Source organism: Vulpes vulpes, chromosome 12 (genome assembly GCF_048418805.1).
Source record: "Vulpes vulpes isolate BD-2025 chromosome 12, VulVul3, whole genome shotgun sequence".
Classification (NCBI taxonomy): domain Eukaryota; kingdom Metazoa; phylum Chordata; class Mammalia; order Carnivora; family Canidae; genus Vulpes; species Vulpes vulpes.
In genome coordinates, this window is record NC_132791.1 from 183,814,654 (window position 1) to 183,839,204 (window position 24,551).

General features: G+C 39.2%; 1 protein-coding gene across 1 annotated transcript; it reads left to right on the top strand.

Annotated features, from left to right (window-relative positions):
• The first annotated feature begins 96 nt into the window (after positions 1-96).
• Positions 97-23,702, top strand: NAE1 (NEDD8 activating enzyme E1 subunit 1). The gene is made up of 20 exons (XM_072731741.1): positions 97-260; positions 3,636-3,739; positions 3,827-3,887; positions 5,556-5,586; positions 6,339-6,410; positions 6,944-7,023; positions 8,027-8,136; positions 10,599-10,708; positions 12,129-12,191; positions 12,591-12,654; positions 13,235-13,326; positions 16,649-16,708; positions 16,796-16,929; positions 18,665-18,740; positions 19,023-19,062; positions 20,635-20,721; positions 21,248-21,340; positions 22,541-22,655; positions 22,742-22,791; positions 23,463-23,702. The coding sequence occupies exons 1-20, from the start codon at positions 208-210 to the stop codon at positions 23,570-23,572; spliced, it is 1,605 nt and encodes a 534-aa protein (XP_072587842.1). The 5' UTR covers positions 97-207; the 3' UTR covers positions 23,573-23,702.
• The last annotated feature ends 849 nt before the right edge of the window (positions 23,703-24,551 follow it).

Below are 24,551 nucleotides of genomic sequence, written 5' to 3' on the forward strand. Positions count from 1 at the left end.
GGACTGGGGGACCTGCAGGGCTCCTGCCCGGGGCCCAGACCCGCGGCGGGCTCGGGCCGCGGGCTCCCAGGCTGCCGGCCACGCGTGCGCAGTGAGGCGGTGGCGCCCCCTGCCGGCGGCGGCGACAGGCGCTCAGTGCGCCTGCGCGCTCGTGGAGGTGGCGGCGGCGCTCGGCGCGGCTCGGCTGTTCGCGCGGCGGGTGCGGCCATGGCGCAACCGGGGAAGCTGCTCAAGGAGCAGAAGTACGACCGGCAGCTGAGGTGAGCCGGGGCTCCCCGAGCCGGGCGGGCGGCCGGCGGGCTCCCCTGCGTCCCGGCCGGGCCTGAGCGAGCGGGCGGCGCGTCGGGCCTCCTGCAGGCCTCCCTGGGCCGGGCCGGGCCGGGCCGGGCAGTCCGGGGTCCGGGGGGCGGGGGGCGGGGCGGGCGGGGCGGGCGGGGCTGGCGGCCTGGGGCCCGGGCGCCCCCGGGGGTCCACGCGGAGTGCGGCTCGAGGTCCGCGGCCCCGCCGGCCCCGCCTCGCTGCGCGCCCGCCGCTCGTGTAGCAGAGTCGGGGGTCGGCTGCACCCCCCGGGCCGCGCCGTCCAGCCGGAGTAGATGCCCGTCGGGTGTGAGCCGCGGATGGGGTGACCACATTTTCTAGTAGCCACGTTAAAAAAGAAGAAACAGGTGAAATTCATTTTAGTACATTTAACCCAGTATATCCACAATATTACCATTTTCACACTTAGTATAAACATTTATTAGGGATATTTTACTCCCCCCACCCCCCCCACTGTCTTGGAAATCTGGCATTTTACACTGTTAGGCACATCTCAGTTCCGACTTCCCAGCCTCATTTTTTAGTGCTCAGTAGCCAGATGGAGTTAATGGCTACTTTAGTGGACACTGCAAGTCCAAGCCATCAGGCAGGTCCTTGGCTAATTCCTCTTCCCTTTCCTTTACTCCTACACTCCACATTTCTTATTTATTGAGCATCTTTTTTTTTTTTTTTTTTAAGATATTTTATTTATTCATGAGAGACACACACAGAGAGAGAGGCAGAGACACAGGCAGAGGGAGAAGCAGGCTCCATGCAGGGAGCCCAACATGGGACTCAATCCTGGGTCTCCAGGATCACACCCTGGGTCAAAGGCAGGCACTAAACCGCTGAGCCATCCAGGGATTCCCCTGTTGAGCATCTTCTATGCATTAAGGCAATGGAAGTAACACAAATGCTTGGTCCCCAAGCATTGGAGGACCCCCCCCCCCCCCCCCCCCCCCCCCCCCCCCCGCCAAGCACAGAGAAGTTACAGTATGTCCCTATATGTCCCCTGGAACTCCCATATGCACCTATAGCCTTTTCCTGCATTAGGGCCTTTGGGCACTTAAGCCTGAGAGCATCTTTTTTTCTTTTCTTTTTTAAGATTTTATTTATTTATTTGAGAGAGTGAGAACACAAGCAGAGAGGAGCAGGAAAGGGAGAAGCAGGTTCTCTGTCAAGCAGGGAGCCTGATGTGACTCAATCCCAGAATCCTGGGATCCTGACCTGAACCGAAAGCAGATGCTCAACCAGCTGAGCCACCCAGGAACCATTGAGAGCATCTTTGAAGCAGACGTTCTCTTGGCATTGTAGATGGGGAAACAGTCTTGGAGAAGTTAGATAACTGGCCCAGTCTCCCCTGTATTTGAGTGAGTATGTAAACATAGGCCCTTCTTGCCTTTTCAGAGCATGTTCTCAGGCATATCCCTCTGCTCCCAAGCTTCTGGGAAAGGAAGCAAGGTGACAGAGCTCTTGTAATCAACTTGTGTTGTTTTGTAAATTCTTAGCATTGGTTGTGTTTTGAATTCAGATATAACCATACAAGACAGATCTGAGAAGATATTTTATGTTACTAAGTAACTGCAACAAAAGAGAGGTTTTTTTTTGTTGTTGTTGTTTTGTTTTTAAGATTTTATTTATTGATTCAGGAGAGACACAGAGAGGCAAAGACAAAAGCGGAGATATAGGCAGAGGGAGAAGGGGGTTCCCCGCGGGGAGCCCAATGTGAGACTTGATCCCTGAACTCCAGGATCACACCCTGAGCCAAAGGCAGACACTCAAACACTAAGCCACCCAGGTGTCCCACAAAAGAAAGTTTTTGCTGAGTCTAATCCAGTTAAGGACCAAATTTTACTTTTCATAGCTGCAGTCAGCAAGGCCGTGCTATTCATAGTTAGGCCTGCAAGGGAGCTAAGAGGATTGATTTCTTATCTGGCCTCTTTCTTGAAACACATTACCTAGAGATGCACCAATATTCTCTTAGGCTCACTATCTGAATACCCAAACATCCATCCACCAGATTTGTCAGGTGTGTTCTGTGTGCCCTACTTTCATAGGAAAAACTAATGTTTCCAGCTTCTCTGGTTCTTCTAGGCTATTCCTCCATTCATTTGACAGCTGTTCAGTGATCACTTACTCTGGGCAAGGCAGTGTGCCAGGCATTGGGGCTCCAGTGGTGCATGTAGGGAGTTATCTGGGCCCTCATGTAGCTTAGAGTGGAATTGAGAGATGAATGTTCCTCAAATTAAAAAAAAAAAAAAAACAGTTGAAGTAGTTCTGATGTGCTCTGGAAGGCATACTGGCTACACAATAACGGAATCTGCTTTAGATCAGGTGACAGAGGAAGCACATTAAAGCCTCAGTCTTCCAGACTGTGGCATTTTTCTAGTGATTTTTGTACTTCCTATACTTAGAAGAAGAAAAGATAGTAGGCTTTCTGGGTGAAGATAACCAGATTTGGCCAGATGCCATGATGCATGTATGATCATGCTCCTTGCCTCGCTAATGATATGCCAGTGCAAATCAGGTTATAACATATTTCTAATCCTTATTATATCTTTGAGTTTGTTAGTGTATGCATTTATTAATCATGCTATTAAAATGAGCATTGGGTATTATATTTTAAAGCACTCCTTTAGAAGTCAATGTGAGACTTCAGATAACGATAATTCAGTTTTCTTGGTAAAGTTTTCCTCACTCTTGGAGATATTACAGGGGTAAGTTCTACATCAAGATCTTAAATATACTGGGCCTATGTAATTTTTTTTTTTAAGATTTTATTTATTTATTCATGATAGACGTAGAGAGAGACAGACAGAGACACAGGCAGAGGGAGAAGCAGGCTCCATGCCGGGAGCCTGACGCAGGGCTCGATCCCGGGACTCCAGGATCAAGCTCTGGGCCAAAGGCAGGCGCTAAACCGCTGAGCCACCCAAGGATCCCCTGGCCTATGTAATTTAAAGAGAAATGAAATAGAGAACAAAATAGGTTTTAAGTCTAAGGCAGTTCTTTAATGTTAATGAATATATCTAAAATATCTGTTCTGTATGTTATCTGGCTTGAAAAGACTAATGGACAAGGAGCTGGAAGACCAAGTTTTTAGTACTGATTTGATCCCCTTCTAATCATGGGAGGCATCAACCTGTCTGAGTCTTAGGTTACTCAGCTACGTAATCAGTATAACCCCTGCTGTTCTTCCTGTCTCACGTGTTTACCATGGTTATCACATCAGCCATTCTGTGCAAGAACACTTTGAAGATCAGAGATCACTATGCAAACAAGAAAGTTGCATTTGTATGAAAGTTTGAGAAATGTCGAATTTGTGTCTTGTTTTGTAGGTTGTGGGGTGATCATGGACAAGAGGCTTTAGAATCTGCTCATGTTTGCCTAATAAATGCAACAGCGACAGGAACTGAAATTCTTAAAAACTTGGTACTACCAGGTAATGTAGTTCTGTGATTGTAAATTTACTCCTTATAGTTTTGAACTAGAAATATGTGTTCTTGACTGACTCTGTTTGGTCTTCCAGGTATTGGTTCATTTACAATTATTGATGGAAATCAGGTCAGCGGAGAAGATGCTGGAAATAAGTATGTTCTATTCTTTTCAAACACATGTATGTTAGGGAAGGCAGTTCACTGTCACAGGAGAGTAAGGCCTAAATCCCAACTTCACCTCCTCAATCAAGGTGACTTGACTCTCAGGTGGAAATAATCCCCGTGTTTAGGATTATGGTGAAGGTGAAGTAAATCAGTATAGGTAAAGTGTTAGCACAGTGTCCATCAGATAGGCCATTAATAAAAGGTACCCAGCATTATTGTCATTATTGTTGTTATTAGTGCAAAGGAGCAGTCATTATTCCTTGATCTGTGAAATCTAGACAATTTCTAAGTCCTTGCATTGATTCCTAGGGGTTAGTACATAATTTAAAATAATTGTATTTTTGAAAAAAAATATTTTCGGATTATAAGAATAATAACTACCTTTTATTTGTGTTTCTTCTGAGCTCAGTCCAGGCACAACTCTCTGTACACTCCTTTGCCTCTGTAAAAATGCTGCTTTAAAGATGGGCTGTATGTTATTTTTTAAAGATGATCACAATACAGACTTCCAAAGCATTCCCAGATTTGAATTACAGGCTCTTTTCAGGAATTTGGAGGCTGGAATCTCTCATTTTATATATATATATATATATATATATTTTTTTTTTTAAGATTTTTATATATATGGTTTTTAATATTTTATATATGTTTTTTTAAGATTTATATATATATCTTTTAAAGATTTTATTTATTTATCATGAGAGACACAGAGAGAGAGAGAGGCAGAGGCATAAGCAGAGGGAGAAGCGGGCTCCATGTAGGGAGCCTGATGTGAGACCCGTGATCCTGGGTCTCCGTGATCATGACCTGAGCCGAAGGCAGACGCTCAACTGCTGAGTCACCCAGGCAGCCCTCTCTCATTATGTTTGTTAGTGTATGACATCAGTGAGTTCATACAAGGAAAGTTGGAATTTAGTTTGTATTGAGCTTTGATACTTTTTCTTTGGGTGGTAGTGTATCTATAGCAGTGCCCTTTTTTTCTGTAAAAAAAAAAAAAAAGTCCTATTATCTTTGCTTACTTGGTTGGTTAGAGCAGCATGTGATAAGAATAAGGTTTCTTTTTCTTATGGAGCCACTGATTTTGTGCTACAAAATGGCACCCTGCCTCAGATCTGGGCCTTGAGATATGACAAGGGTATGTGTAGGAAGAAACCTGAATAAGTCTGTTTTAGTTAACCTGCAAAAGCAAGCAGTTGAATATAGCATTTCCCAAGTGTAGTCTGTGGAACACTGGCTCTAGGAAATGTTAATAGCTGCTAAATGAGCAAATGGATTCCATGGTCAAATTAGTTTGGGAATGGGCCAAATGAAGTTAGACCTTTCTATAATACAAGGCCTTAATAACATGTGTTATATTTATTATGAATTTCCAGGAGGGAAATATATAGTATATCCCCAACTTTGTAAAACCAGGGAATTTTTCTTCTCTCACAGTATCTTACGAAATTTATATTCTGTGGTACTGGCTTTGGTAACATTGATTAGCCTGGGCTTTGATTATAAGTTTCATCCTGTTATCATCCTCTAGGAAGGCTATTATAATCTAGAATCAAAATACAGTTAGTGTTATTATATGAAGGAAATATACCTGGTGTAACAAATAACCTTTCCTTTGTAGTCAAAGAAGCCCTTAATTTTTCTTTAATTCTATTCTAGTTTTTTCCTTCAAAGAAGCAGCATCGGGAAGGTAAACCATCAGTTTATTATAGAATATAGTTGCGTGTGAGCATCTAATGATGCCACTATGTTTTGATTGCTTAAAAAGCCTTGACTTTTCAAGAGATTATTTCTTCTCTGAGAAAAAAGTTAAATTAGCTCTTTTTTTTATCTTGCAAATCTTTATATACTTGGTAGTTTAAGAACTTAAAAGTACTGTCTATGTTTTTATGCTGTATCCTGTATTAAAGCTAAACCTTGAGTTCAACATAAGTTGTAAATGTTTAAAGGATGGAATATTCTGGTTAGCAAGGTTTGTTTTTTGTTTGTTTTTGGTTAGCAAGGTTTTTAAGAGTTAGATAGCATATCTTTTATTTTTGTATGTTCCATATTAAAATTCTTGCAAAGCCATAATAGTCAACATAGTACAATATTCTGGATGGAAATGACTATTTCTTTGACTTATCTCTCTCATATAGGATTGTAAATGTAGGGAGGTTACAGTGAGTCTAAACTTGGTCCAGAATATGTCTGCCTGCTACCCAAGGTTTTCTGGTCATTTGCCTAATCAGAAAAGTTGGGTACAAATAATATAGTCACTTAAGTAGTTTTTAAAGTAATACTACAGTTGAGCCTCAGCTTAAATACTACGAAAAGCAGAGTTAACATATCTATGCATGAAATTTGGGTATTTTTTAATATGCTTGCTTAATCTGTAATGTGAGGGGTCACATTTCAACCAAATTTTTTCTAATTTAAGTCAAATGCTTTGTTTTTAAAAAGAACCGAGCTCAAGCTGCCATGGAATTCTTACAAGAATTAAATAACGATGTCTCTGGGAATTTTGTGGAAGAGGTATATATGTATACATATTATTTATTTATGTGGAAGTGTAGTTTTTTAATAATTCAAAGCCCTAAGAATTTAGAATTTTGAGTTTATTTATTTTAATAATCTCTACACCCAATGTGAGGCTTGAATTCATGACTCTGAGATTAAGAGTCCCATGTTATACTGAGCCAGCCAGGCACCCTACCATTTAGAATTTAGAATCTTGTATATTTATTTTTTTTAAAGATTTTATTTATTTATTCATGAGAGAGACAGAGAGAGACAGAGACACAGGCAGAGGGAGAAGCAGGCTCCATGCAGGGAGCCCGACATGGGACTCGATCCCAGGTCTCCAGGATCGTGCCCTGGGCTGAAGGTGGCGCTAAACCGCTGAGCCACCCAGGGATCTCCTGTATATTTATGTTTAATTGAGAGTTGAATTACTTTAACATTTGAGTCTAGCATGTTGCCTCATTTGCTCAAAAATAGCTTAACTGTTTCTGCCATGTTTAATATGATTGTGAAATTGTCAAATTTTTTTCCTGTGTCCTATTTAGAGTCCAGAAAACCTTCTAGACAATGATCCTTCATTTTTCTGTAGGTTTACCATTGTGGTTGCAACTCAGCTTCCTGAAAGGTAAATTTTTATGTTAATTTGTTTTTATTTTAGTCTTGTTAGATTTGCATAGTTTTGTTTTCTCTACAAAATCTCTACTTTTTTTTTTTTAAGAGTCATTTCTTTATTTGAGAGAGAGAAATTCATATTTCTAAATTACAATTCGGGGTGGGGTTGGCAGAGGGAGAAAAAGAATCCCAAGCCGACTCCTCACTGAGCATGGAGCCTGATGTGGGGCTTTTCATCTCACAACCCTGAAATCATGATCTGAGCCAAAATCAAGAGTCAGATGCTTAGCCGACTGAACCACCAAGTGCCCCTGTAGTTCTTAGAATTCTTAAACTCCACAGAAATGTTTAATGGGAAGTGCTTATAAATCCCCAACATCAAAAAGATAGGGAAGAGAAAATACTAAGGTATGAAATTTTTCTTAATATATATTTAGAGCAATGAAATTAAACATTGGTATTTTTTTTAAAGATTTATTTATTTATTTATTTATGATAGAGAGAAAGAGAGGCAGAGACACAGGAGGAGGGAGAAGCAGGCTCCATACAGGGAGCCTGACATGGGACTCAATCCCGGGACTCCAGGATCGCGCCCTGGGCCAAAGGCAGGCGCTAAACTGCTGAGCCACCCAGGAATCCCAAACATTGGTATTTTTTTGATGAAAAAAACTAGTTACAATTATAGAGTGTGCTTGGGAGTGTACCTAAGGGTTTTGTAAATATTTTCCTCTTTGTTATGGAAATGTTTAGGAAGTGTCTTTCAATAACATTTTCCCTAACACAAAAGAGGTTGCTTTCATATCCTTCTAGTCCAAAAGATACATTTTCTGTGAGACTGCTGCAACTGTGGAAATTGCTTGTTTTTCCAGGGTGTCCATGACCTGCTTGTATAAATTTAATAGGTGTATATCTTTGCATTTATTACTTAGTAAGAAAGTTGCTTTATTTTAGGGTATTTTCATGTTTGGCATATAACCATTTGCTTATGTTCTTATTTATCGTGCTTTCCTTTACAGTACATTACTACGTTTAGCGGATGTCCTCTGGAATTCACAAATACCTCTTCTGATCTGTAGGACATATGGACTAGTTGGTTATATGAGGATCATTATAAAAGAACATCCAGGTAAAACTGTTGCATATATGGAGCTTGCCATTGGTTGCTTTAAGCTACAGTTTTAGAAACCTGACAGTTTAGAAAGTCAATTTTAAATTATAAAGTATGGGGCACCTGGGTGGCTTAGTGGTTGACTATCTGCCTTCAGCTCAGGTTGTGATCCCAGGGTTCTGGGGAGTCTGCTTCTCCCTCTGTCTATGTATCTGTATCTCTATTTTTGTCTCTCAGGAATAAATAAATAAAATCTTTTAAAATAAAATAAATTACAAAGTTAATTTGTAACTGCACAACTCTGGTTACAGTTTCAGAATGACAGAATCAACAGACATTAATCTAACATTTCCTTTAACTTGGCATTTATAGGATACAAAGCAGGAGATACAGCAGGTATAGCTGCTTCATCTTATTAGGAGGCCTAGTAGCAAAGCAAGTCCGTATCTTTTTTTTGCCTCCTAACCCACATAGGGTATGTAGGACTGCTACAGGTGAGGGCCAAGGCATGTGGGTCACAGTGTCACATAGACGACATACCACCTTTTCTCTACCAATCTTTCATTCCATTCTCATAGAGGCATTAAACTCCCTCAGTTCAGGTATAGTTCTATACAATAAGCAAGGCATTTACCTAACTACCACTGCAAGGAAACAGTGTTATAGGAGACTGATGTCATACGTAGGCAAGCTTGCATCAGCTCAAGGATGATATTAGCCCTTTACTTACAAATTTTTTTAAAGATTTTATTTATTTGAGAGAGAGCATGAGTGGGACAGGGAGAGGGAGAGAGAGAATCTCAAGCAGATTTCTGACGTGAGGCTCAGTCTCATGACCCTGAAATCATAACCTTAGCTGAAACTGAGTTGGACACATAACTGACTGTGTTCCCCAGCCACCCCTTACTTACAATTTTTTAAAAAATTTTATTCATTTATTCATGAGAGACAGAGAGAGAGAGAGAGAGAGAGAGAGAGAGAAGCAGAGACATAGGCAGAGGGAAAAGCAGGCTCCACGGAGGGAGCCTGACGCGGGACTTGATCCCGGTTCACCAGGATCACGCTGCGGGCCGAAAGCGGCACTAAACCACTGAGCCACCTGGGCTGCCCACAAATTTTTAATTATATATCATCATCCAGTTTTCATTCAGTATTCCTACATTGCTCTAAGCCAGGTACTCTGCTAGTGTAGTGATAGCCATTGGTGTTGGTAGTATCACTGGGGAGTAGTATCTGCTCAAGCAGTTAGGGGTTGGCTTGTGGTAGGGGGTAGGCTCCTGGCAGGTGGTAGTAGGCTCTTTAAGAGTTCTAAGTTGGAAAACAAAAAAAACAAAACAAAACAAAACAAAAAAAAAAGAGTTCTAAGTTGGAGAGTGACAGGGTGAAAATTTTATTTCAAATGTGTCACCCTGAAGTGGGGTAGAGAATGAATGGATTTGAAGGGGCAAATATTAGAGGCAGGAGTTGGTGTTAGGAAATTTACAGTGGTGTAGCTAGGTGGGGAGACAGAAACTGAGCCCCTGACCTAAAGCAGATATTATAAGGATAGGGAAGTGAAGGTAGTTAATAATGAGAATTAATGTTGCCAGCTGTGTGGCTGCCTTAATGTGGATTATTTCATATAATATTTCTAAAATCCTCATAAAGTACTGTATCCACTTTTTTGCAGATGAGGATGCTGAGGCACCAGAGAGATTATTTGCCTAAAGTCACACAGCTGGCAAATGACAGAACTAACTTTAGCTCTAAACACACACTGAAATTACACATTCCTATACTACCCCCATATGGAGAAGTGTGATATTAGGACATGTGGCATGACAGATGTTGGTCAAGGAAGAAGGAAGTCAAGGATAGGGGCGCCTGGCTGGGTCAGTCAGAAAAGCATGCAACTCTTGATCTTGGGTTTTAAGTTTGAGCCTCACATTGCATGTAAAGATTACTTAAAAATGAAATCTTAAAAAAAAAAGAAGTCAAGGATAATCATCAGGTTTCTAGGAAAGAGGTCTAGGTAGGTCATGATGATGTCTGTTGAAGACCACAGGAGGTTAAGTACTATCCGAATACATACTTTATCAGTTTTGATCTTTTAAAATTATAATAGCAAGAAAATTCAGCTCCAAAGGAATTTTGAGTTTACTTTTATTAAACCTATAGTCCACCTATAATTTGTGCAGTTAGTAAAATGTGAATATATATGTGTATGTAAATTTATCTCAATAATGAACAGAAAAGGGGTGCCTGCTGGGCTTATTAGGTGGAGCATGTGACTCTTGATCTTGGGGTTGTGAGTTCAAGCCCCCACATTGGAGCTTACTTTGAAAAAATAAGTAAAGTCCGTTCCTTGGTGGGAAAAAGAAAGAAAAAAAAACCTATAGGTCCTATGCGCATTTAGAAATTATAGATTTCTTAAGTCCCTGTAATGTAGTGTATTCCAGAAGTATTATTAAAGAAATTTACCTTTTGGGATTGTTTCATAGTAATAGAATCTCATCCAGATAATGCATTAGAGGATCTACGACTGGATAAGCCATTTCCTGAACTGAGAGAACATTTTCAGTCTTATGATTTGGATCGTATGGAAAAAAAGGTTGGTAGTACGTATGACTTTCCATTTATAGATTAAAAGATTTTTTTTATGTATGGTTTTTTAATTACACCACAGTGAGAAAATATTATAAATATTCATATTCTTGTCATGCAGATTATATAACACATTGTAACTTTTTTTTTTAAAGATTTTTTTTATTCAGAGAGAGAGAGAGAGAGAGAGAGAGGCAGAGACACAGGCAGAGGGAGAAACAGGCTCCATGCAGAGAGCCCAACGTGGGACTCGATCCAGGGTCTCCAGGATCACACCCTGGGCTGCAGACGGCGCTAAACCGCTATGCCACCAGGGCTGCCCATACTTAATTTTTTTGAAGTAAATTTGTTTTCCACCAAAATTGGAAAAGCTTTGGTCAAGAAATTGGACATTTAACATATCCCAGCAGCCTCTTCATGGCCCTTTTGTAAACAATTAGATGTACACTTTAAAAAGTGTAAATTTGGAGTGGGTGTTTGTTGAAATTGATTCCTCTTGAAAGTTATTTTTAGTGTTTGAAGAATTACCAAGGCAACTCTGTATTTCTTTTCTTTTTTTTTTTTTTAATTTTTTTTTAATTTATTTATGATAGTAACACAGAGAGAGAGAGAGAGAGAGGGGCAGAGACACAGGCAGAGGGAGAAGCAGGCTCCATGCACCGGGAGCCTGACGTGGGACTCGATCCCGGGTCTCCAGGATCGCGCCCTGGGCCAAAGGCAGGCGCCAAACCGCTGCGCCACCCAGGGATCCCGCAACTCTGTATTTCATTATAGAAGTAATGATATTTATAATAGACTATGTAACTTAAGGAGTATTTGTTTTTTTCCTGCTCGTGCTAATTAAAATGCAGGTATTTGTTTCATCAGAAAACAGAGTTTTCTCAGTCTAGGGTTGGTATCTGAAATCAAGAGATTTGAGCTTTCTTTTTTGGGTAGCAGTCTCTGAGACTGTTTTCTTGCTGGTAAAATGGGGACAATCATAGTACAAACCTGCCATATTAGGATTAAATTGGATACTGCTTCTAAAAAAGTTAATAAAGCAATTTTCTTAACCCAGTTCATTTTTCTCCATTCATTATATTACATGTCCTGGGAGATGATCATAAACACTGTTGTATTTGTTGAAAATGAGATGATGTGGGGATCCCTGGGTGGCTCAGTGGTTTGGCGCCTGCCTTCAGCCCAGGAGGTGATCCTGGAGACCCAGGATCAAGCCCCACATCGGGCTCCCTGCATGGAGCCTGCTTCTCCCTCTGCCTGTGTCTCTGCCTCTCTCTCTCTCTCTCTCTCTCTCTCTCTCTGTGTCTCTCATGAATACGTAAATACAATCTTAAAAAAAAAAGAAAATGAGATGATGTGGTAAAGAATAAATGTAAAATAGTTAATGTTAACTAATTCATTTTCCTTGATTTTTCTTTCATTTTTAGGATCATAGCCATACTCCATGGATTGTGATCATAGCCAAATATTTAGCACAGTGGTATAGTGAGGTATGTCCTTTTTTAAAAACACAAATTTCTTGTGTGACTGTATTTTCAGCTTATCATAAAGGATCTCATTGGAGAAGAGTGAGGGGAGATTCTTTTCCTTAAGTGCTTAAATGGGAGGTGGTTACTTTTCTGTTTAAATCTCACAGTTCCTCTTTTGATACTGATATTTTTATTAATAAAATGAAATATCAATAAACATCATTCTGAAACTGAAGTGGGGAGTGAATGTAGAGAAATGGTGCAGTTTTTGTTTTCTTTCAAGTCAGCCTCTGATTTTACTGAGGTATGTATTTGCTGATTAAATCTTATGTGGATGGGAGAATGGGGGAAGTTTTGCACTCTCAGTTTCCATGTTTTGATTTTTTGTAACTAGAATTTAAAAATTTTCAACCAATTTAGACAAATGGACGAATACCTAAAACATATAAGGAAAAAGAAGACTTCAGAGATTTGATTAGACAAGGTAATATGATGAGATGTAACTGAATGTTGTTTAAAGTTTGAGAAGCAAATTGCTTGAATCTGTTTATTGGATTTTTGTCAGCAGCTTTGTCAGACAATGCCATCATGAGCTTGTATTTTATTTTTCCTCAGGGGAGGCTTAGGAGCCGCTCATCGTATAGTTTTTTAAATGACTAATGATAGTTTCCTCATCAGTAAATGAGGAACTGGGGGCTGCTGATACCTACCTCATGGGTTGTTGTGAGGATTCATTCATACAATAAAATGTGAAGTACGTTTAACAGTGTCTGTTACAGAATAAAAACTCAATAGAGGTGAGCTACTAATATTAATTTTAAGAAATGACTAATGATAAGCCTGTTTCTTAAGTTTCAATATACAATCCTTCCTTTAAGATCTGATGAGGTTAGGGCAACCTTTTCAGGTCCCCTCCTTCTTTGGGACTTTGTATCAGTCAATAAACTTTACTATTGATTAAAAAAAAAAAAAAAAAGTCCTGACAAGGTTATTTCCATAATGTTAGGGAGAACAAAGGGGTAAGAACAGGGCTATTTTTTGCTAACTAATTTCTATTTTATTAGGAATTCTAAAGAATGAAAATGGGGCTCCGGAAGATGAAGAGAATTTTGAGGAAGCTATTAAAAATGTGAACACAGCCCTAAATACAACTCAGGTATTAAAAGTGTTGCTGAAGAATTCATACAAGAAAGGTGTTTTCTGAAGTTCTCATGTGAAATAGTTGATCTTAGACTTTTTAAAAAAATTATTTACTGTAGAGAAAGAGAGCGAGCGCATGTGTATACTTGTGTGTGTGCATGTGTGCATGAGCTGGGGGCACAGCACGGGGGAGAAGAAGAGGGAGAGAATCCCAAGCTGACTCCTTGCTGATTGTGGAGCCTGATGCCAGGCTCTATCTTGTGACCCTGAGATCATGATCTGATCTGAAATCACAAGTTTAGTCCTTAACTGACTGAGCCATCCAGGTACCTTGATTTTAGATTTAAGTTAATATTTCCTAAATTGTAAAGTTGTTAGAAATTAATATTTATAATATGGATTGAATCTTATTTTATTTTATTTTTTTATTTTAAAATATTTTTTTAAAAATTTATTTATGATAGTCACACAGAGAGAGAGAGAGAGAGGCAGAGACACAGACAGAGGGAGAAGCAGGCTCCATGCACCCGGAGCCCGACATGGGATTCGATCCCGGGTCTCCAGGATCGCGCCCCGGGCCAAAGGCAGACGCCAAACCGCTGTGCCACCCAGGGATCCCTCGAATCTTATTTTAAAAAGACTCTGCATCATCCTTGTTAAAATGGATGTCAGTGCTTCAGCATATAATAGTGATATTATTTTATTTATATAAATTTTTTTTTAACATTTTATTTATTCATTCATGAGAGACATACAGAGAGAGAGAGGCAGAGACATAGGCAGAGGGAGAAGCAGGCTCCATGCAGGGAGCCTGACATGGGACTCGATCCCAGGTCTCCAGGATCAGGCCCTGGGCTGAAGGCAGTGCTAAATCGCTGAACCACCCGGGCTGCCCTATTTATATAAATTTTATATAATTTATGTATATATAATATATTATAAATTTATAAATATTTATATAAATTATTTGAAGTACATGATTTGTGAATAGTCACAGTTTGAGTGTAGGAATTATATAATGAGGGTGATATTTTGCTGGCCCAAAATAGTACTGCCTGAAAGTTAAGTCTTACCCTGCATTTTCTCGTGACAGTAGTTGTTTGGCTATAAAGTTCTTTTTTTTTTTTAAATGTAGGATGTTCTTAATGAAGTTGTAAAATATTATTTGGAGGATGACTCAGTTTAGATGCCCTGTTTTGTTGTTACAGTCTTGCCAGTGAAGTTTTTGGGAAATTTCAAAAACACAACTGTTTGTTTTTTTTTTTTTTTTTTAAGACTATTTATTAATGAGAGAGGCAGAGACACGGGCAGAGAGAGAAGCAGGCTCCATGCAAGGAGCCTGACATGGGACTTGATTCCGGGTCTCCAGGATCACGTCCTGGGCTGAAAGCAGATGCTCAACCGCTGAGCCACCCAGGTGTTCCCACACTGGTATTTTAAGATAAGAATCGGGATCCCTGGGTGGCCCAGCGGTTTGGCACCTGCCTTTGGCCCAGGGCACGATGCTGGAGACCCGGGATCGAATCCCACGTCGGGCTCCCGGTGCATGGAGCCTGCTTCTCCCTCTGCCTGTGTCTCTGCCTCTCTCTCTCTCTGTGTGACTATCATAAAAAAAAAAAAAAAAAAGAATCTTTTTATGGGCAGCCCGGATAGCTCAGCGTGTTAGCGCCGCCTTCAGCCCAGGGTGTGATCTTGGAGACCCGGGATCAAGTCCCATGTCAAGCTCCTTGCATGGAGCCTGCTTCTCCCTCTGCCTGTGTCTCTGCCTCTCTCTCTGTGTGTGTCTCTCATGAATAAATAGATAAAATCTTTAAAAAAAAGAAGTAAAGTTTTAAAAAAGAATATTTTTATAATTTAAAATGGTAAAAAATGCTGCCTTTCACATTAAGAAAGCACATCAGCTGTCATTACAAACTTTCTGGAGACGATGAGGTTGTGTTGCTGAATAATTAAAAGTGTATTCTTTGTCAGTTTTGTGGGGTGATGAAAATTTTCTATAGTATCTTAATTGAGGTGATGATTAGAAGGACATGCATAGTAATCAAAATGCATCAAACTATGCCTTTAAGGTTGATTTCACTGAATGTAAAATTTACCCTGATTTAAAAGAAAAAAAAGTTCTCCTAATTAGATTCTGATTAGTAAGCTTAGAAAACAGATAAATATACCAGGTGCTATCAACAAAATTTGAGCTGAGCAGAGCAGAGGGGTAGAGCTTGAGAATGAGGAGTTCTAGGATCAGGAGGGGGCCGTCGAGATGTTTTGAGCAAGGAGCGGAGTGACCTGATTTATATTTCTAAAAAGTCATTCTGGCTCTTGCGAAGATAATAGACCATAGGGGACTGGAAGCAGAAGCAGAGAGACCAGTTAGGGTTACCAGTAAGAAATTTCTTTTTTCCTCACAGCTGTAGAATCAAAGCGTACAACTTCTGTAGTTGTTATTAATGCATGATGATTTTGCCAGCATTAGAAGTACTTATTTAACTATTTAGTTTTTTCAGAGTTGTTGTCTCCAGTAGTTACTAACTTAGGGTGTAAGGGTTGCAAATTTTTGACAAGATGGAGACACACGAAGGACTACAAATCTAGCTTACTAGTAATGTCTGAAATCTTTGTTATATCTTTTTTTTTTAATTTTTATTTATTTATGATAGTCACAGAGAGAGAGAGAGAGAGAGAGAGAGGGGCAGAGACACAGGCAGAGGGAGAAACAGGCTCCATGCACTGGGAGCCCGACGCGGGATTCGATCCCGGGTCTCCAGGATCGCGCCCTGGGCCAAAGGCAGGCGCCAAACCGCTGCGCCACCCAGGGATCCCATCTTTGTTATATCTTCAAATGTAACTATATGGAAAGATTTACTTTGACTCTTTTTTTGCTCCATGTATGATGGAAGAGAACAGGTCAGTCTTTAATGGTGTCAACAGTGGGCAGGAAAGGACTTCCTTCCATTCTCTCTTATCTCTTCAAATCTCTGTCTAGTACTGATTCTCAATAAAAGTCTAAGCACAGGGGCATCTGGGTGGCTCAGTCAATTAAGTGTCTGCTTTTGGCTCAGGTCATGATCTTAGGGTCGGAGGATCCTGGGATCTCGAGTGGGGCTCTGTTCTCAGGGGGGAGTCTGCTTCACCTTCTCCCTCTGCCTCTCCCCCCTCATCCCACTTGTGTGCTGCCTTTCTCTTTCTCTCAAATAAATAATTTTTTTTTTTTAAAGTCTAAGCACATCAGAAGTTTGTATTTGATTAGAATGTAGCAATTCAAAGAACTTGTTTGGGGAAATACTGAAAATATAGATGGACACATTCTTAGAATAAGTAAATGTTTTGTGTTCCTTTGTTAGATCCCAAGTAGTATTGAAGATATATTTAATGATGATCACTGCATAAATATCACCAAACAGGTAACAACCAAAAGTAAATAGTGCCCTCTTAACCTTTGGGTCAAATTCAGAGCCACTTAATACTAATTTTTTTCCTTAATCTTTTAGACTCCATCATTTTGGATTTTAGCTCGTGCCTTAAAGGAATTTGTGGCCAAAGAGGGTCAAGGAAATTTACCTGTTCGAGGCACAATTCCTGATATGATTGCAGATTCAAGCAAATATATAAAGCTGCAAAATGTGTAAGTCACTGTTTTCAAACTATGTTACTGAAAAATTGACCTGTTTATAGTACAGATGAACATATTTTACCACTCTAATGGAATTCAAATGCAAGCCGGTCACAGTTTCTTTAAAAATAAGCTAAAAAACTTAGTGGGCAGATTTTTTAAAATAGATTTTACTTTTGGAGTAGTTTTACGTTTACAGCAAAATTGAGCAGAAAGTACTGAGTTCCCATGTACTGACTAGGGGGCAGATTTTTTTTCATATTTCATGATAAAAACCTAATACTTGAGCACTTAACTCTTTGCTATGAACCACTCTATGTATTAACCGATTTACTGTTTACAATAACTCTATGAGAGAGATAACGATTATTATCCCAGTTTTATAGATGAAGAAACTGAAACATCGAAAAGGTAATTTATTCAGTCAAATAGCTGGGAAATGGCAGAACCAGGATTTGAATCCATGAAACCCAGTTCTATACTCCTTTTTTTTTTTTTTTTTTTTTTTAAAGATTTACTTATTGGTGTGCCTGGGTGGCTCATTTAGTTGGGCATCTGCCTTCAGCTCAGGTCATGATCTCAGGGTCCTGGGATTGAGCCCCACCTCAGGCTCTCTGTTTAGCAGGGAGTCTGCTTCTCCCTTAACTTTCCCTGTGTGCTTTCTCTCAAATAAATAATAAAAATAAAAAGATTTATTTGTTTTTAGGGAGGGGGGAATGGGGCAGAGGGAGAGGGAGAACCTCAAGCAGACTCCCCACTGAGTGCAGAGGTTGAGGCCCTGGGTGGGCCCTGACACAAGGCTCAATCCCATGACCCCAAGATCATGACCTGAGCTGAATCCAAGAGTCAGACACTCAACAGATTGTACTCCCCAGCTCTATACTCTTAATCATGGCCCTGTAGGAACTTTTATCTGTAACTTAAAACTTTGAAGTTTTTAGTTTGATGAATTTTTTATCATAATGTTTCATAATTTAAAAAGTTTGTGACAAGATAGACAACAGCTATCTAGACGTCACTACCCTGAACCCAGATAGACTGTCATAAGCATGAGTGTCAGTGGATATTACCCTTATGTAATTTAGGCATGTTGCTCATGAATCCAGGGCTACTGGCTTGGGTTCCTCAAGGACCAAGTGATGTCACACAGACCTCTGTTCTTTAGACATACTGCATTCTTCTCCTCAGCCACTGTCTACCTAACACATCTTTGTGGTCCTAGCCCAAAAGTTCAGTAACTTCAAACTTGGGCAGTCAGTTGAAGATAAACAAGTCTGACCTCACATTGGAGATAGTCCACTTTGCACTGATTATCTTCAGAGTGAAAATATAAATAGATTCAAAGGTTTGCATGAATTTGTAGATGGACAGTTTTGAGGTATTTAACTTTCCTTGGATTTAACTTCAAGGTTATAAATCATGTTCTTCAGTAACATATTTTGTCAGGTCCCCTCAGAAGCATGGATCATGCTTCATGGATCCCTCTAGGAGGGTAGTTTTAAGATGCTATTAATTATAGAGGGAGTCCAGGTATTAGTAGATTCCAAGAGTCCACCATCAACAACAGGAGGGCTCCCAGCCCGTAGTAGCTGCTGCTGGTAGCATTTCCATGGCATTTTCACGGTTTGTGTTGCCAGACCAGTATTTTTTTCATGAAAAGGAAAGAAATTTCTTTGCTTCATGGTAATATTTATATTTTGCTAATTTTAAATTTTGTTAAAAGCAGCTGTTTGTTGTTCTTTTCCAGTTACCGTGAAAAAGCAAAGAAAGATGCTGCTGCTGTGGGTAATCATGTTGCCAAATTGTTGCAGTCTATTGGCCAGGTAAGCTGTGGAACTGAGCGCACTGTGCCTTTGTCCTGACTGTGTAACCCCCAGGAGCCAAAAAGGTTAGAGGATTTGGCACTGCTTCTAGGCTTCTTAGGTGGGATCTCTCACTTACCTGCCTAATGAGAAAGGCCTTCACTAAGGAAACAAGGTGTTTTTACACTGCTCTTCTAGCATTTGGGGAAAACCTTCCTATCTCCCAGGTATTGGCTTTGTGTTGCATCCTGTGTTCATCTCCTCTTTTATACTGGAGCAAAACTAGTATTTCTCTCTTTACAGGCACCAGAGTCCATTTCAGAGAAAGAATTAAAATTACTCTGTAAGTCCCCTTGAATTAATTTCCTTATTTTGCTTGATAAAAATGTTTCCAGGAATTTTAAATGGCTGAAATTTAAAAAAAGACTGGGTAGAGCTAGAGCATATCTATGGCAGTGCTGAAAAGACATGAAGGTCAATTGAAAACTGTCATTAATACAGAATTATTTTCAGCTTAAATAATTTGGGAAAGTTTTATCTGACTTGGGAAGTGAAGTCTTGTGTCACATGTATATTGAAAGTATTGGTTTAGGCCAATCCCGGTTGCTCAGTGGTTTAGCACTGCCTTTAGCCCAGGGCCTGATCCTGGAGACCCGGGATCGAGTCCCACGTCGGGCTCCCTGCATGGGGCCTGCTTCTCCTTCTGCCTGTGTCTCTGCCTCTCTCTGTGTGTCTCTCATGAATAAATAAATAAAATCTTAAAAAAAAAAAAAAAAAAAGAAAGTATTGGTTTAAATACTCACTTTGATCTGTGTTAAATGACTGTGATGGAATTAAGAATTTTGCCATCCAGTTTCAGAATGGGTCAGCTCCTAAGATCTTCTTGAAAACTACTCAGGCGGCCCAAAGCATATTATTTAAGAATTAGTTTAAGAGTAATAAAATTTGTTCTACATGCCGTCTGAGAATTTTTCCTTGTAGCTACTGCCATTAACTTCTGCAAAAGTCTAGATTTTATATGTTCCCCAGCCTTAAAATACATTTATCCAGTTTCTCCCTTTCATGACTCTTCCTTAGTGCTTGTTGAGGCTTAGTTTCATGTTTTGTATCACTACCAATCTCATACCTTGTTTCTGCATTTGTGTTTGTTGTACTAGATTATATGATACCAGATTAAAGCTGGATATTAGGTACTTGAGGGTTTATTCTGGTCTCTCTACTTTGGGGGTATGTTTGAAAATTTACAGAATACAAAGTTATTTTTTTAAGATTTTTAAAAATATTTTATTTATTTATTCATGAAAGACACACAGAAAGAGAGGCAGAGACATAGGCAGAGGGAGAAGCAGGCTCTCTGCAAGCAGCCCAGTGCAGGACTGGATCCCGGACCCTGGGATCACGCCCTGAGCTGAAGGCAGACAGTCAACTGCTGAGCTACCTGGGCATCTCAATACAAAGTTTTTTTAAAGGAAGTTTTATGTACACAAAGAGCATTATATATATATATATATAGCTCTCCTTTAGGACTACTTAACCGTAAGAATGATAAAAATGACTATTCACTCAGTTCTGTCAGGCATTGTGCTAGGTATGTACTTTATACACTTACAGATTGGATACATAGAACTACTTTAAAAGGTAATATTATCCCCGTTTTACAAATGAAAGCAAGCTCAGAGAGGTGCCAGCACCTACTTACCCAGTGCTGAGCTGGTGGTAGTGCCAAGGATATGAATTTCAGATGATTTCAGTGTTCTAGTGCCTTCTCTGCTAACTATTAGAGCCAAAGAGACATTTCTTCTCATTTCCATGTCTTTAAAGAGTATATACAAAATTTCCTGTTCTTAGAGTGACTTGTGATTTGGAATATTCACATCTCAACTGTTTACTTCCATAATGTCCTTACTGTGTTCAGGCACCAATTCTGCATTTCTTCGAGTGGTAAGATGTCGATCCTTAGCTGAAGAATATGGCTTGAATACAATTAACAAGGATGAAATAAGTAAGTATAATAACTTTTTGATGCTAGGTTATTAACTTTAATTAATTTTAGAGATATAAATAAATATTTTGTGTATAATAGTGAGTATATGATGATAGTTTGCAGGATAATGTAAATATTGTAGTGTAAATTTTATCCTATAAACCAAGAAGTAGTCATATTTCCAAGTAGTCATAACTGCAAAATGAAAATTTAATATATACATGAAATCATATTTAGGTTACTAAGTTAAGTTGTGTGATTATGAGGAAGAGCTAAAGTCAGCATATTACTACATTAAGAGAGAGGATGGAAAAAAAAGATTATGTGACTATAGCTAATAGTCTTTAAGAACACTTGGTTTCATCTTAATGTATTTCCCTCTTCTTTTAGTATTATTTATCATTTTCTATTTTATTGTCACAAAATATTTAAATTTTGTGATAGATTTGCCTTGTATCCTGAAACTGAGTATATAGTAAATTCAGTTCTGCACTATTTTTATGTAATCAATTCAAATTATATAGAATTTTTTTTTTCCTTTCAGTTTCCAGCATGGACAATCCAGATAATGAAATAGTATTATATTTAATGTTACGGGCTGTTGATAGATTTCATAAACAACATGGTAGATATCCAGGTAAGAATAGCAATCTCATTATCATATACAAGGAAGTCTTGAATAAATACTTAAATTGAATTAAATCTGTCACTTACTATCTCTTGACCTTGGGTGAGTCACTATTTCCAAGTCTCAGTTCTCTCATTTATGGAATGGCAATAAGAGTGTCTACCTTTGGATTTAAAGAGTTATGTGGGTGATATATGAAAATTAACACAATACATGGCACCTTGTTAGTATTCAATAAAGGGTTGGTATTATTATTAGGAAGGTTAGTGATGGTTTCTAAACTAGGGGGCTTAAAAAATATGATTTGTTTTAGTAATACTTGAATATTACAGCAATTGTATTTTTCCTTCCAGTAGTAATAACAATAGCTTACCTTTGGAGACATTATAGTATAATCATTAAGAACTGCCTGGGCCCATATCCCAATATTTCTGCTTAGGAGCAAAGTAACTCAGGCAAATAACTTCATCTGTACCACAATTTTCTTACCTGTAAATGGGGATAATAATAGTACCTACTTCATAGGGTTGTTCTGAGGATTACATCAATTAATATATAGGGTACTTAGAACACTGTCGAGCATTTGTTACTGTTCAATAAATGTTACCTATTATAGCTTTATGTCTTCATGAAGTGCCATTTAATCTCTTGGAAATGGATAATCACAATTTTTTTAGGGCTGGAGGGGTACAAGGAGAGGGAAAGAGAATCTTAAGCAGGTTCCACGCCCACGAAGAGACTGACATGGGGCTTGATCTCAAGACCCTGAGATCATGACCTGAGCCAAAATCAAGAGTTGGATGCTTAAAACTGAGCCACCCAGGGACACCAAGCACCGTAATTTTTATACAGGGTATAAAGCAGACATTACTTCTTATTCATTCTTCTGTCAGATTATTATTGAGCACCAACTATGTGTCAGATACTCTTGATCCTAGGTAAATAGTATCTGGTAAACAATAAAGCAGACTTACCAAACTTGAATTTTTAACAGGTTTCAGGTGGTTTCTTTGATTGTTACAGTTTGGGATAGTTGTAAATATTGGTCTCATACTTACCCTCATTTTTTTTTCTCATTTTTGTTCTTCAGTTTCACACCTTACTATTTTGACTAGAACACCTAAAATTGGACTGAAAAAGGTAGACAGCCATTGGTTTTGGATTTCATTATTCATTTTAATGAAAATTAATTTACATATGTATTTTTAGGAGTATCTAACTACCAAGTTGAAGAAGATATAGGAAAGCTGAAGTCTTGTCTCACTGGCTTCCTTCAGGAATATGGATTATCTGTAATGGTGAAAGATGATTATGTCCATGAATTGTGAGTATTTTTTTAGGGCAGATGAGAGATAATACTTGTCCTGTCATAAGGCTAATCTAAGTTCACGTCTCTGTTCTTTTCTGTAGTTGCCGATATGGAGCTGCTGAGCCACACACCATTGCTGCATTCTTAGGGGGTGAGTTCCATGGATGAGAAGACTAGCATCTGTGGTTACACAGTAAAGAAGTTTTGTTTTCTGAGCTCTTTTAACAAGGGGACTCAGTGAAGCAGGATGTTGTCTTGTTTAGATTATTTCACTGGTCTCTCTCTGCTTTCCACCCTCACTGCTGTCCATCTTAAAGTGAAGAGTCCATGATCTTTCTAAAGGATAGCTCTGATCATGTCTCTCACTTAACCTACCCTCTGTCCTGTCAATACACATGTACACTACAATGATCTTCAGAAAACAAGTCCAGAGTCCTTTATTTGACATTAAAAACACTGTATTCTGGTTCCACTCAGCCTTTCTGGCCTTGGTTTTTTCAAGTTACTTTTCCTAGAGACTGTTTTGACTTAAAATATCTAGTCAACAATTTGAAACCACCATAATACTTCATTCTTTTAAACTGTGGCATAATATCCCAAAGTGTGAATGTATAGGACAAAATTTTTATTTCCTATAATAACATAGTTATAAAAAATTGCAGTCCTTGGTTTTGATGTGACTCAGTAAGCTATGCCTGTTTTGGCTTATTGTTAAAACACTTTTGCTTTGGGAAAGGAAAGGTTTTCTTTACAGAATTGAATATTTTTATATAACTTGAAATTTACCTTTTTCAGATTTGCTTTTCTCTTTTTTCCTTACAGGAGCTGCTGCTCAGGAGGTTATCAAAATAATCACCAAACAATTTGTAATTTTTAATAATACTTACATTTATAGTGGCATGTCACAAACTTCAGCAACTTTCCAGTTATAGAATAAGCACCCCATGTAGTGTGTTAATGATTTAAACTGTACTTGCCTTCAGTTTGTGCTCTAGTCTGTAAACTTCTAGTAAGGGAGAACTGTTAAATTGTTTCCTTAATAAACATTTTTCTCATTTGTAATAATGTAGTCTTGTTCTTTGTGGGGGAAGGGGAAAGGAAACAGTGTTTTTCTGAGAATAAAAGCTATCTATTTTTAATTGAGTTTATTATTTCTGGCTTGCTGATTCAAAGTTACTTATAAAAATCTCCTGTGGGGCACCTGGCTGACTCAGTCCCTGGAGATTGCAACTCTTGATCTTTGGGCTGTAGGTTCAAGCCCACCTTTGGTTTAGAGTACTTAAAATCTTAAAGAAAAAACAAAAAACTTGTGTTTCATTAAAAACAGCTTAAAATAGTTTTTTTTTCCTTACACTCTTAAATAATGAACTTAAGCCATGCATCGATTTTAGCAAGGGACATTTGAGGAACGTCACTATATGAAAAGACCAATATTTCAAACGTATAGTTTTATCATTAAACAAGGACAGGAGGCTGGGGACCAGGCTCGGTGCAATGGCCGCTTCACCTGCGCTGAGCCCTGCAGCCACCGTCTCAGACGCAGCCTCCTCCACCGGAGCCCGCTCGCCTAACTTCCTGCTGCGAGCGCCCCTCTGAGCAAAGAAAATCCGAAAACTGGGGCAGTGAGATCAGAGTTCCCATTCACGTTGAGACTTTCTACCACTCAAAGATGCTGCATCCATACTCTTTTTTTTTTTTAATTGAATACTTTTTAATTTCTTTTTTTTTTTTAAGATTTTTTTAAATTTATTTATTCATGAGAGACGCAGAGAGAGAGAGAGGCAGAGACACAGGCAGAGGGAGAAGCAGGCTCCATGCAGGGAGCCCGACGTGGGACTCGATCCCGGGTCTCCAGGATCAAGCCCTGGGCCAAAGGCAGACGCTCAACCGCTGAGCCACCCAGGCGTCCCA

Coding starts and splice junctions, on each gene's coding strand:
- NAE1 (XM_072731741.1), top strand. CDS start 208: ATGGCGCAACCGGGGAAGCTGCTCAAGGAGCAGAAGTACGACCGGCAG. Junction 16,930..18,664: donor TATATAAAGCTGCAAAATGT/GTAAGTCACTGT, acceptor GTTCTTTTCCAG/TTACCGTGAAAAAGCAAAGA. Junction 18,741..19,022: donor TGTTGCAGTCTATTGGCCAG/GTAAGCTGTGGA, acceptor CTCTCTTTACAG/GCACCAGAGTCCATTTCAGA.